The following is a 13,904-nucleotide window of genomic DNA, read 5'->3' on the forward strand; positions in this document are numbered from 1 at the left end:
AACAGCTCCTGAATGCCAGTTTCCCCCAGTGGCTCAGGAGCACCTGGTGGCCAGGCTTAGGGGGCACTGGAGCCTCTCTTGGGGTTGTTTCCACACATGACAAAGCCACAAGACTCCTAGTCTAACAACTGCAGGAGAGCAAGCCACATGCTGTAGGTTGCTGGTGACTCTTATTGCAAGAGCTGCTTCTTGCACGGTGACAGGTTATTTTTCCGCAGGTGAAGTGAGCCAGATTAGATTATATTAAAGGCAGGTTTATTGGGAAGTTGTTATCTGGTGAGTTTACTGGCCCCCAAGGTCCTGACCCAGGAAAGTCACCGTGGGGAGAGAGAGGTGGAGAAGAAAAAGAGGAAAAAGAGGTGTAGCAAGAGAGAAGGAGAGAAAGAGGGAGAGACCAAAATGCCTGAATTATATAGGGAAGAACTTCTGGAGAAAAGGCATCTCAGCCCCTGGGCTAGAAAGTTCCGGGTTGGGGACTGAGGGATGCAGGGAGAACCTGGAGGCCAGGTCTGCTTTGATATGTAAAATAAGCTCCTCAGTCCCTATTCAGAAACCAAACATGCAGATGCCATGAAACTTCTGAGTGTGACTTGCTTGGTGGCAGGCAAAACAGAATGGGGAAGAGGAGAGGAAATGGGTCGTCTCTGTTCAAACTGACAGATGTTCCAGAAACTTCTGGAATGGGTCTCCTGATCACGCTTTAAACCATGCTGCTTGTCAAAGTGCTGTTAGCAGCTGAGGTCCTCCACCATTTACTTTCTAGGTCCCTGTATAGTCATAGTTGTCTGCTTTACATTCCTGGAAACCTCCACTGAGAAATTGATTGGCATGTGTGCATGTCTGGGAGACATTTTCTTAATTGTTAATTATGTAGGAGGGCCCAGTCTCTCTTCTGTAGTGCTGCCTCTGGGCAGGTGGGCCTGAGCTGACTATGAAAGGAAACAGAGCAAGCCAGGAAACGGCCCCTCCATGGCCTCTGCTTCAGCTCCTGCCTCCTGGTTCCTGCCTTGAGCTCCAGCCTTGGCTTTCCTCCATGGTGGACTGTAAGCTGTAAGCTGAAATAAACCCTTTCCTCCCCCAAGTGTCTTTTGGTCGAGGTGTTTATCACAGCATCAGCAACCAAGAAAATACACATAGCCTCTACTAGACACTGGGGGAGGGAGAGGTGACAAAGTCCAGGTGACTGACGAGCGTCTGCTACGAAGCCTCAGTCCATTCGTGGGCATAGAATCCAGTGCCGTGGGAGCACTCGAGATTGTAGAAGGTACAGGCAGAGTCAGAGGCAGCATCTTCAGGAGAATCCAGTCCTGAAGGATAAGACATTTACCATGTATGAAGGTGAACTTAGAGTCGGGCAAAGGAATGCACGCCTTTATCACAGCATCTGGGAGGCAGGGGTAGAGGAATCTCTGTGTTCTGGTCTATGGAGTAAGTTCCAGGCCATCTAAGGCTACATAGTGAGACCCTGTTGAAAGAAAGAAAGAGAAAGAAAGAAAGAAAGGAAGGAAGGAAGGAAGGAAGGAAGGAAGGAAGAAAGAAGGAAGGAAGAAAGGAAAGACAGAAAGTTTCATGTCTTAAATCTCTTGGTGCTTGGCTGAAGGTTATAGGGGTTTTTCAGCAGTTCAACAAGCTTACCCCCAGCTCCCAAGGCTTCGTGGTTAGTCTTCTTTTGAGACTCACCCAGGGGCATAAGGGCTGCTAATTGTAGGAAGAATATCACAAGTTAGACAACCGTGGGGTATGGAGAATGTGGCTCTTTAAGACATGACCCAGGATCCTTCTACACCATGGAGGGCTAGAGAGATACTGGTCATGTAAGCCAGTTTAGTTGACCTGGATATGTGGTTGTCACAAACATCTTAGCAGTTTCAGCATTCCCACCTGTAAAAGTGTGGCTCCCAGTGAGATTTTGGAAATAACATTAGATAGTAGGTATGAAAATGTTTTACAGCAAGCTGCATAAATTACACACTGGTAATCCCAGTACTTGGGACATAGATTGGAAAAAACAAAAGTTCACAGACAAGTAGGACTACAGAGCTATATACATTCAGATAGCATTTCAGAAAGGTAAAGAGTGATGTCTTGGGGCTGGGAAGATGGCTCTGACAGTACAGAGCTTGCTGGGAAAGCAGGAAGGCCCAGGGTAAGTCTCCAGCACCCATGTGAAAGACTGGGTGTGGTAGTGTACCCTGCTAATCCCAGAGCTGGCAGGCAGAGATGGGAGAATCCTTAGCCCTACTGACCTGCCAGCCTACGCTAACTGGAAAGCTCCTGGTCAGGACATGTGGTCAACAGCACTGGAGAGACGGCTCAGTGGTGACATCACTCGATGCTCTCCAGAGGACCAGGCTTCGATTCCAGCACCCATATGGTGGTCCACAGTGATCCTTCATGAGATCCTACAACTGTCTTCTGACCTTCTTGGACACCAGGCACACATGTGGTACACATACAGATAAGTAGGCAGAACATTCATGCACATACTGAAATAAATAAACTGAAAAAGATTAAAAAAAGAAAAAAAAAGGAACACAACCCCTGAAGAGTACTGTTCAGGGTTGACCTTTGACCTCCACATGTTTTCACACATGCACGTGTACTTGAACACATTTAAAAGTGATGTTTCTGGGAGTCCCAGTCGCCCTGCCCAGGTTCCAAATAAAACCCTCTGTGAGGTCAGGGAAAGAAAGGCTCGTGGTTAAAGCTTCCCACAGGACCATGTGTTTCAGGCTTCTGTTCACCCTGGCTGTGGAACTTACCTCTAACAGAAAGGGGTGACTATGAAATGTCACTGAGTGACGTGACCTTAACCGGATTCCCACTCGCCTTCCACAGGAACATGCTTGCCAATTCAGCCAGCGTGCGGATTCTCATCAAGGGAGGCAAGGTGGTAAATGATGACTGTACCCACGAGGCGGATGTCTACATTGAGAACGGCATCATCCAGCAGGTGGGCCGTGAGCTCATGATCCCTGGTGGGGCCAAGGTGATTGATGCCACCGGGAAACTGGTGATCCCTGGAGGGATTGACACCAGCACCCACTTCCACCAGACCTTCATGAATGCCACGTGTGTGGACGACTTCTACCATGGGACCAAGGTAATGCTTTGTACCCAAAGTGGCTTTCTCTTCGTTACTTTATCCTGCTCTGGAACTGCTCCAGAGGAGACCCACGTGAACCAGTGCTTCCCTATCCTGCTACAAGAAAGGGAGTTTCTCTAGGGATTGATGAAGCAGCTAGACTAGGGGTTACAGCTAAACGTCCTAGGTCCTTTAAAGGAGAAGTGCGTATGTCTGTTTTGCTGATGGAACCACCCATGTACCAAGCAGGCGCTGACTTTGCTTTTATGTTTTTATGTCCTGTAACACGAATCTAGGAAAGATGAGAATCAGCTGGTGTTTATTGCTGTGTATGTTAATTTGGTAGATTTGTTTATGCATGGTAAGCTAAATTAAGTCTCCAGTGTTGGTGACAGATTGTTAAGTCACCTCTTGATGTTTCAAATGGCAGAAAGTGGGAATGGAAAATAGCTATCTTCTATAATTCTCCCTAGTTTGTTCATTTGTTTTTGAGACAGGGAATTACAATGTAGCCCTGGCTAGCTTGGAACTCACTCTGTAGACCAGGCTGCCCCCAAACTCACAGCAGTCCACCTGCCTCTGCCTCCTGAGTGCTTGGATTAAAGATGCAGTTATGCCCTGCTTTTTTTTTTTTTTTTTTTAAGATAGGGTCTTACTCTGTAGCTTAAGCTGTCCTCTAACTCAAGACAATCCTCCTGTCTCAGCCTCCAAAGTGTTATGTATGAGCCTCTAAGCCTGGTTATTTATTCCCTCGGTCAGTGTGGAAAGTGAGTTCTCTTTTTGGCGTGGGTTATCACAGACTCAGTTCATCTACAGAGCTGGATGTGAACTACTGTCTGCTCCCAAACACGAAATTCAGAAACCCAGACTTGGGAGAAAGATGAGTCAAAAGAAAACTGCATTTTGCAAAAAGAGGCCCGGTTGGATGAAACCCTGGCCATCGCTGCCCTCACTGCTGTCGCTCACCTTGGTAAGGAGCTGTCTGTCACACGCCAGCTTCTCTGTGGGCGACAAGGTGGGACCACACTGCTCTGCTGGAGCTAGAGATTCTGCCTGCAAATATTTGCCCAATGGACACGTGAACGTTGCTTGTCCCTGTGGATCTCTATACCTAGCAGGTTTTAGATTCACTGTGGAGCTGTTTTAAAATACAGAGCTCCTGGAACACAAGTCCTTGCCGTGGCTGCAGTCCTCAGAGAATCTGATTTGGGAGGACTAACGCTTCCTGAGTGAACGGCAGACACCAGTCTCTAGCCCTATGCCTGCAGTTCTGTCCTACTCGGGCTTGCAGCCCCAAATCCCCACATGGTCCTGCACCTTAAATTCCCCAAGCTCAGGACTTTCCCTGTGAGATTCGTTTTCCTGGGGCTCAGGTGTTCCTGCTGCTAAGCAGCGACTGACAGGTCCCCCAAGCCCACCTTGAGGATTCTGGCTGGGGCTTTAGAGACAGGAGAGGCTGGGCTCTGGAGAGACAGCCCTATAGGCTTGTCTATGATTGGCAGAGGGCGTAGAGATCTCCCCGGGGTGAGGACATACCCACTTTCAAACCCAGGGGCTGCAGAATAGATACCCAGAGGACCTTGCTGTGACTGATCGCAAGAGCCACTGCCTGACCTCTGAGGACTCTCAGTCTAGGGAAGAGAAGCAGACATCCTGGAGTGGAGAAGAGAGTTGGCACTCTGCCTTCTGCTCTAAAAAAGTCCCTGCATTCCCCAGGTGGCATTTCACTAGTGAGATAGGGACCCCATCCTCATAAACTTGGGGTCCTTTTGCAGGATGCTGTGGTGGCACTTGGGGCTCTTCTTAAAGTCCAGCCACCACCCTGAGTACTCAGGCCAACCTCTCTCTCTCTCTCTCTCTCTCTCTGTCTGTCTTTCTTTCTTTCGAGTTTTTTGACGCTGGGTTTCTCTGTTTAGTCCTGGCTTTCCTGGGACTCAGAAATGAATCTATCTCTTTCTCCTAATTGCTAGGATTAAAGGCACGAGCCACCACCATCCAGCTGCCTGTGGCTGTTTTCAGTGTATTAAGGTACACTGTACACACAGAGCTGTGCCCAGGCACCCAAAGTTGCCACACCTGATCATGCTCTGGTCACCAGCTCTTTTTCAATGAACCAAGACCCAGAAGCCCCACCCAGTCTCCACCAGGGGTAACAACAATCCTGACTTCAGATACTACAGATTTTTAAAAAATATAGCAACAAAGTGTTATTCATAAATTATACCCTTCACTATGTAAAGTATACAAGAGCCAAAGAGTGGGGGACACACCTGACATCCCGACACCTGAGAGACTGACATGGGAGGGTTGTTGTTGCAGGTTTGAGGCCAGACTAGGCTGCATAAAATTGGGTCAGCCAGGGCTACATACACAGACTTTTCTCAAAATGAATGAATGAATGAATGAATGAATGAATGAATGATTGAATAAAAGCAAATCAGTTGAGTCAATGGTTTTTAGTATATATGTGCTAGATTGGTTTTGAGTATTTACCTAAGGTATTTTATGTAAACGAAATCCAGTACTTCTTTCACTCAAAACTCTTCAAGTTGTTGACTAGTTAAGTGTCCTGGCTTTGTGGCATTCCACATAGAACCCACCCTACTGTCAGTGAGCACCTGGTCCTTCCAGTGGGAGGTCACCAGCCGCTGAAGGAATGTTTCATATCAATCTCCCAAGCAGGCCTCTGTGCCCCAGCCTACCTATTGTCTGCCATTCAGGTAACAAATTCCCTGACCTCCTCAGAAGTTCTTCCTCAGGTCTCCCAAGAAGGGAGCACCTCCCTGCGGTCTCCTTCACTTAGGCTCCTACATCAAACATTCTGATCTCCTCCGCTGGTTCCTGGTAGAAGAAATGCTCTCCTGTTGGTAAAGGCTGATCAGGCCTGTGGGTTTTTATGCAGCTTTGGCCTTCATGCAGAGGCTGTATGTACACTTGGGATGAACGCCAGGGATCTGCTTAGCTTGAATTAAAAAGGCTGATTGACTGTGAGGAGCCGGGTTTATAATAGAATCGCAGTCTGGAGGAAAAGCTCCGGGGAGATCCGCCTGCAGAGAGGGAGGGACCTCTCTTCCTGCTTGTCAGGCAGACCCACTTGAGTCCTAAACCCTGCATCCCCAACGCATGCCCTCCTCAGAGTTTTCATGCTTGATGCTTGGAGACCAGCCATCAGACCGGAAAAAAATAGTTGGAAGTCTGGCTTTGCCGGGGACATCTGGGTCTCCATTGTGCTGGGTCTGAAGGGAATTCTCTCCAGCACTGTAGCAAGCCGGCGGCAGGCTCTGCCTTGCTCCTTCACCCACAGCCCCATCACTTGACCCACTGTTATTCTGCCTGCCCCAGGCACCACCTCCCGCCTCGACCCCTCCCACCTACAGGCTTCCCCTCTAGTACCAACTACTGGCAGTAACGCAGGTCCCATTCCTGAAGGCCGGTTTCCACTGTGGGGAGGCAGATGTAGGGAAAGGAGCAGCCAGCAACCAGTTGTGTGGGTTAAAGGTCAGAACTGTCCTCTGTGAGTAACTCATATTAATTATGCCACCAAGAACGGTCACATGGGTGTTTGACTGCTGTCTATCGGTGGTTTTTATGACCAGGTGAAATAATCAGTATCAGTATTTCTTTGTTTAATTAAAAATGTGTGTGCGTGTGTGTGTGTGTGTGTGTGTGTGCGCGCGTGCGCGCGCGTGTGTATCCTACATGTGTGTCTGTGAGTCTTCTGGAACTGGAATTAAAAATGGTTGTGAGCTGCCATTTGTGTACTGGGAATTGAACCTGGGTCCTCTGAGAGAGCAGCTAGTGCTCTTAACCACTGAACCCTCTTCCTAATCCAAAATCAGCTTTTGGTTGGTTGGTTGGTTTTTCACAGAGCAGGATTTCTCTGTGTGGTAGCAGCCTCAGCTGTCCTGGAACTCTTTATGTAGACCAGACTAGCCTTAAACTCAGAGAGATCCATCTGCCTCTGCCTCTCTGTCTCTCTGCCTCTCTGTCTCTGTCTTTCTGCCTCTGTCTCTGCCTTGAGTGCTGGAATTCAGTATGTGTGCCACAATGCCTGCCCAAAATCAGTCTTTTAAAACTGTAGGCAGCAGCCTGTTCACTATGGTGCTGATAGGTGGGCAGATGTGTGCCGCTGTCAAAAGCTTCCTGTGCGCCTCTCATGCCTCCTCCAAAAAATTAGTATAAGAACCACAGCCTAGGCTGATAGGTTTTTAGTCCTTGGAAGCAACTTTCATTAGAACCACTTGGGGAAATTTTAACAGATGCCAGTATCAGGCCCTAACCCAGACCAGTTAAATCAGGTCTGCCCTGTCCTTCATCTGCATTTTTGTTTAAGGTATCCTGGTGATTCTAAATGCTGGCAGGAAGACTGTTTGGGGGACTTTCTTGGCTGTCTGGAATGGCACTGTGCCTTGGCTGTGCCCTGATGCCCATCCTGACTGCCCTCACCTCACATGCCAAGGCTGACAGCTGAATTCCATTTGTTAGCATAGCTTGCCTGCCAATCTTATCTGCATTTGTTTCCCCACTCACATTCCAGGCCCTGAGAGGAAGGCTCCCAAGCCCTGTCCTAAGCCTGCCACCCCTATACTTTCTGAGCACCCTTGGCACCATATTCTACCTTTCTATATGTCCTGTGCAAAAATCATAATAGAGAGGTGGGCAGCTGGTTAGAGTGGTCAACAAACAGGGTGCTGGTGAGACTGGCCCTCCTCTTGGAGGCCCCAGAGACAGCTTCTTTCTGTGCCCAGGGCTGTCGGGCCACAGAGATCACCTCCCATGGAAAAGTCACCATCAAGAGGTTTTTACGCTCAGCCAGCGGGAAAGTGCCTGGCAGGTATGGGACAGGCTTAGGGGCTGAGTGGCGTAGACTGAAAAGGTCTGATATATCCCGCCTCCAGTGGGCGGGGCCTTGCCCTCCCTGTCCATCTCCCACTACAGAGGGTCCTAGCTGGCAGGGTCCTGAGATATGCCAGGCTGTAAATGAACTCCCCTAGGCCTTCGCCTTGCCAGCCTCCTTCCCAGGGAGTCTGTTTACCCACTGGGTAGGCTGTTTCCGCCTCTGAAGTTTGCTCTCTTGGAATTAAATCTTTTTAAATGGCTGCTTATTGCTTTTCTTCTTTTTCTTTAACTCCAGTTTCTGTATAATTCTGGCTAAAATAATGTTTCTCTAGTCTTTGAAGTACTACGCAATGCCTCCTGCCGGTGGAGGTCTAGACCCACGTGGCCTTGTTTATGAACTGATGTCCCTAAATTCAAGTATCTCCTTATCCCTGGACAAAGCTGGCAGAGACCTTTGGAGTTGTGTAATTCCATTTCCCCGCTGACACAGGGACTGAGAGGAGGAAGGAATGACACACACACACATACATACATGCACACGCACACATGTGCACACACATACACACACACACACACCTGCCCAGTCCCCAAAGCTAACCATAACAGACACTCTTGGCTGTCCTGAAACTCAGTGTGTAGACCAGGCTAGCCTCAAACTCAAAGATCCACTTGCTTCTGCCTCCCAGGTGCTGAAATTAAAAGTGTGTGCCACCACATCTGGAAGAATTAAGTCTTTTCCCCCCACTGACTATTTTAGGAACTCCTTAAACCAGTGGTTCTCAACCTGTGGGTCTGTCAATCTTTTCACAGGGACCATACATCAAACACCCTGCATATCAAATATTTACATTACGATTCATCACAGTAGCAAAATTACATTTATGAAGTAACTATGAAGTAACTATGAAATAATTTTATGGTTGGGGGGTCAACATCAAACACTGTATTAAAGGGTTGCAGCATCAGGAAGGTTGAGGACCACTGCTTTAAACCAGACATCTCTTTGGATAACCTTATAGCCTTTTAATTGATCACATACAAATAATCTCCTTGGCACTTCAAGACTTTTGAATTGCCTAGACCAGATCAGGATGTCACAGAACTAACAGACTTCAGACCAGCTGTGGAGCCCTCCACCCACCCAAGATGGCAGCTATCCCTGTGTTCGGATCATGGGGCTGTCAGCACTTTGGGGCAGGATGCTGCTTAGGGGATGCTAATGAGTTAGTACACATGCCAGATAAATGTGAGCCTCCAGGTAGGGTGTTCTTCCTCTACACTAGATCATCTTCCAGTGTGTGTGCTTCCTTGAGGAAAGATACACGTACTTTGACTGCATTTCCACAGAAATGTTCTACAATCTTTTTTTGTTTTTGAGGATGTGTGTGTGTGTGTGTGTGTGTGATACTCAATGAAGCCAAAAGACAGCCCAGAATCCCCTGGAGCTGAAGTTACAGGTAGCTGTAAGCTACTGGCTGTGGGTGTCAGGGACTAAATGCAATCCTCCTTTAGAGCAGCAAGCACTCTGCCTAACTACTGAGTGGGTCTCTCTGGTCCCTCTTCTGCCCTTTAAAATACCCTTGCTGCCTGCGTCTCTTGCTCTGACATCCTGGCACCTTCACTGACCTGTGGGCAGCATCCCAGCCCCTTTTCCTGGTTCAGCTGCTGCCACACCGTGCTGCCCTCCTGGCTGCCTGCCGCCCTGTGGCCTGGCTGTGCTGGTTGGGTTCAGCATAACTCAGCCAGTCTTTCTGTTTTGCTGTCTCGCGCACCTGGAAGCAATCCTTTCCTGCTTTCCAGTGGTGACTGGTCCACTTACTTGCAAAGAGTTATGCTAATTTTCTTCTGTGTAACTAATTACTGTATTCGTCTGGACTTACAATAACCATTCATCAGCCATTTGGTCGGTGGGAGGTTCGAGCAGGATCCTCTACCACCCACAGTTTCACAGGCTCTCATCAAGGTGTCGCTGGAGCTTAGGATGTTCTGGCAAGGTCTTGTGCTAGTTGTAGGTTTCCTGTGGATGGAGAAGGCTGAGGTTCCTGTTCTTGTTGGCTCCCGACTGAAGGCTGATCTCTGTTCTCCAGAGGCTGGCAGAGTCCCTTGCCTCGAGCCACACTCTATCTTCAAAGCTGCTCCCATCCCAAATCCCTCTCTGTCCTCTAATCCCTACCCGAAACCTCTCCCGTCAGGATAAGCCCTGACCTGGGATAGGCTCACATGGTTAGTTGAGGCTCACTTAAAGAGCTGGCTTCCTTTCTGGAAGACAGGGTGCCATCTTCTTCACTGGTCCCTTCCTTCTTCCATGAGAGGGTGTGTATGCCAGGGAGTGTGTCACTGTGAGCTCAGTTATAATTCTTCCTGCCACAGGCATCGCATACACAATCACAGCTCTCCTGTTGACATTCCGCCCTCTGCTCGCCAGTTTTGTTAACCACTTAAACTTTTTAAAGATGCTCTCCTTGTGCTGGGGAGATGGCACGGTGGGTAAAGTCTGAAGACCTGAATCTGATCCTCCAGGCTCACATGAAACCTAGGCACAGCGGCACAGATTTGCAACCCAGTGCTGGGGAGAGTCGAATGCATCCTGAGAGGATGCATTCAAAATGACAAGTTCAGGGGTTCAGGGAGAGACCTTGTCTCAAACCGTGGAGTGAAGAGCAGTGGAGAGAGACACTCAACGTCAACTTCTGGCCTCCACACCATGAGTGAGTGCACGGGTGCACACACTTATGCACACAAGCTTGTGCATACATGTTGTTGCACACACACTGGTGCACACATATTGGTGCACACACAGTGGTGCACACTCTGGTACATACACACTGGTACAAATACAAGCATACAACACATAAATAAGTAGATAAATAAGATTGTACAAATACATTTCAAAAATTTCAGATTAGATTTATTCATTCATCTCTTCTTGTCCTTAGAGCTAAGATCAAGTGTAGATTTGTCATGTCTTTATGTGTAAGGATTATGTTTATTTGTGTACCATGTGCGAGCCTGGTGCGGTGTTGGTGGGGGGGGATAGAAGAGGGCACTGGATTCCCTGGAACTGGAGTTGCAGGTTGGGAGTCACCATGGGGGTGCCGGGACTAGAACTCTGGTCCTCTGCAAAAGCAATCAGTGCATTTAACCCCTGACACATCCCTTCAGCCCCTAACATATACAGTTTTAAAGTCAAAAGTCACTCCAGCCCCTTTGCCAGCAGGCCCCTCTCTGCTGTGGCCATATTCCAGCTTTAGCTACTACGGGGGCTCCCCGGGTGCCTAAAGCCTTGAGTTTAGATTTCTAGATCTTTACTCCGAATACCTCACATCTGACCATGTCCTACCTGTCCACCCGTCATGGCCAAGCTGTCTCCTGCCCACCTGTGGCACCGTCCTCAGCCCTTCCGGCAGTGCATTAGGTCCAGGCCCGCTCCACTCACACCTATAGTCATTTGCCTCCTGAGTCAAGTTTGTCTCTCAGCCAGGTAGAAGAGACACTGGGGGCCAGAGAGCCTGGTTTGTGTTTGGTCTGTGATTGCCCAAAGACTCACAGCATTTACCACACAACAGACACCCACGCAACAGCTGATCGTCAGCTCTGTGTCGTAGTTAAGCTGAGGCACGCTGCCCACGTTTGATGTCAGCCCCACCTTCACAGACTGGGACCTGCACAAGTTAATGGATCCTGGCCGCTCGATGTCCTTATCTGGAAGCCGGAGATTTATGGTGGCCCTTCATTTACATTTATCGAGTTACTATTTGTGCAGAACTTAAGAGAGCTCTTGATACTTATAAAGCACCAAATAGGCAGTTTTTGAATATCTAGATTGATTGACCGTGCTGATTGAAGGCAGAACACTGAAAGCTGACCTGTGGATGGGCAGGGGTGGTGCACGCCTTTAATGCCAGCACTTGGGAAGCACAGGCAGGTGGATCTCTGAGTTTGAGGCCAGCCTGATCTACAGAACAATTTTCAGGACAGCTAGGGCTACATGAAATGAAACCCTGTTTTGAAAAACAAAACAAAACAAAAATAAAAAAAGAAAGAAAGAAAATCCGTTTTGTGGCGGTCTCTCATGGGCATAGGTGCTAAAACTTTAGTCATCAGGTAGGAACTGAAAAATTGGATTCCATTTGTACTAGCAGGGCATCCTGTTTAACAAAACCTTGCTGGCAGTTTTCAGTCGGCCTGCACATTGATTGGCAGTCCAAAATGTAGTAAAGCCAGGTGGAGCCTTTGCAGAACAAATGTGAGGGTGAGCTGTCATTTCTTACAAAATTCTTACATCTATGACCGGAAATGACCTCCTGTGCTGACCACCTCCTTGCTTCCAGAATAAAGAGTGTCTGCAGAAGATGTATCAATGCAGAGAGATAATTGCATCTTAAAGTCTGGAGATCAGAGTACAGTGTGACACCCATGTGAAGCTTAAAAATCTTTCAGACACAACACTAGCTTTCCTCTTGCCCTCAGAAATTTTAGGGAGAAAAAAAAAAAGAGCCAGAGAGAAGGCTCACCCAGTAAAAGTGCTTGCTGCCAGAGTTCAACCCCGAGACCCACGTGGCACAAGAAGACAGTTGTCTCCCAAAAGCTGTCGTCCGGCCATGTGCCACGACACCCCCTCCCCCTACACATACACAAATAAACATAGTTTCTAAAATCTAAAAAAAAGACAGTCCTGTGTATACTTCAGTGATCCCTGTTGCATACAAATAATGCTGTTTTCTTGTTTATTCTTTTCTTAAAGACTTTACATTTTAACTAAAGATTTTATGGGAGTGTGTGTGTTGTGTGTGTGGTATGCGTGTGTGTGCACATAAATGGATGTGTGTGTACATGTGTGTGCATGTGCACTTGGGAGCCATAGGAGGATGTTTAGTGTCCCCCTCTGTTACTCTCCACCTTATTTCTATGAGACAGGCTCTCTTGCTGCACCTGAAGCCTCCCTAGGCTGGCCAGCGAGGTCCCAGGATCCACCTATCCCCACTTCCCACCCCTAGGGTTATAGGCACATGCAACTGTGCCTGGTTTCTACATGGGAGCTAGGGGTTTGGCCTCGGGTCAGCATGTTTGCAATATATGTATATGTATACATATCCTCTATACACTAACCCACCTCCCCAATTCCTCAAAAATATTTAACATGGCCTTATGTGATGCTCCAGAAGCACTTGGTTGCAAGTTTCTGCCCTGCCAAGCCTTGCGAGGTCACCTCTGAAGTTGCCATCATCCTGTGTTGAACGTGCAGTGCGTGTTTCAGGATGTAGACACTGAAATTGCGGTCAACTGCTTCGTCCACTCCTTTAGAACCCTTTATTTAAAAGCTAGGGGCGTAGCTCACGTGGTACAGTGCTTATCTAACATGCATGAAACCCTTGGGGTCCATCCCTAGTACCACATGATCTGCTAATGGTGGGTGATGCCTACCTTCCCAGCACTTGGGGGACAGAGGCAACAAGATTGAGAAATTCAAGGTCAGCCTCAGATGTGTAGCTGGTTTGAAGCCAGCCAGGCCACATGAGACCCTACCTCAGAAACCACAATGACAAGAAAAACCTAACCTAGGGGATGTTTACCTAGTGACTTTAAGAAGATAACGCTGTGGTCTGACAGAGTAACAGCTTTCTCACTGACCAACACTTAGGCAACCTCTGTCCTCACACACAATTACAGAGCTGGGAAACAACATTGGGGGTGAATCAATCCGCTCTCTATCCCAAAATTGCTTTTCCTATTTATATCTAAGTACCATAGTATTTTCAAATAATACTTAAGAATTAAATGAAGCTTGCTATCTTTTTAAAAGATTATTTATTTACTTATTTATTTAATATATATGTGTTCTGCTGCATGTACATCAGCATGCCAAAAGAAGGCATGAGATCCCATTATAGATGGCTGGGAGCCACCATATGCTTGCTGAGAATTGAACTCAGGACCTCTGGAAGGGCAGTCAGTGCTCTTACCCACTGAGCCATCTCTC

General features: G+C 47.9%; 1 protein-coding gene across 1 annotated transcript in view; it reads left to right on the forward strand.

Moving 5' to 3' along the window:
- Positions 1-13,904, forward strand: part of Dpysl5 (dihydropyrimidinase like 5) — an 86,489-nt gene that overhangs the window by 33,223 nt on the left and 39,362 nt on the right. Inside the window, exon 2 of the mRNA XM_052186223.1 lies at positions 2,839-3,103. Within this exon, the coding sequence (XP_052042183.1) occupies positions 2,843-3,103 (261 nt within the window). The 5' untranslated portion in view covers positions 2,839-2,842. The remainder of the gene's footprint in view (positions 1-2,838; positions 3,104-13,904) is intronic.

This window comes from Apodemus sylvaticus, chromosome 6 (assembly GCF_947179515.1).
Source record: "Apodemus sylvaticus chromosome 6, mApoSyl1.1, whole genome shotgun sequence".
In the NCBI taxonomy this organism is placed as follows: domain Eukaryota; kingdom Metazoa; phylum Chordata; class Mammalia; order Rodentia; family Muridae; genus Apodemus; species Apodemus sylvaticus.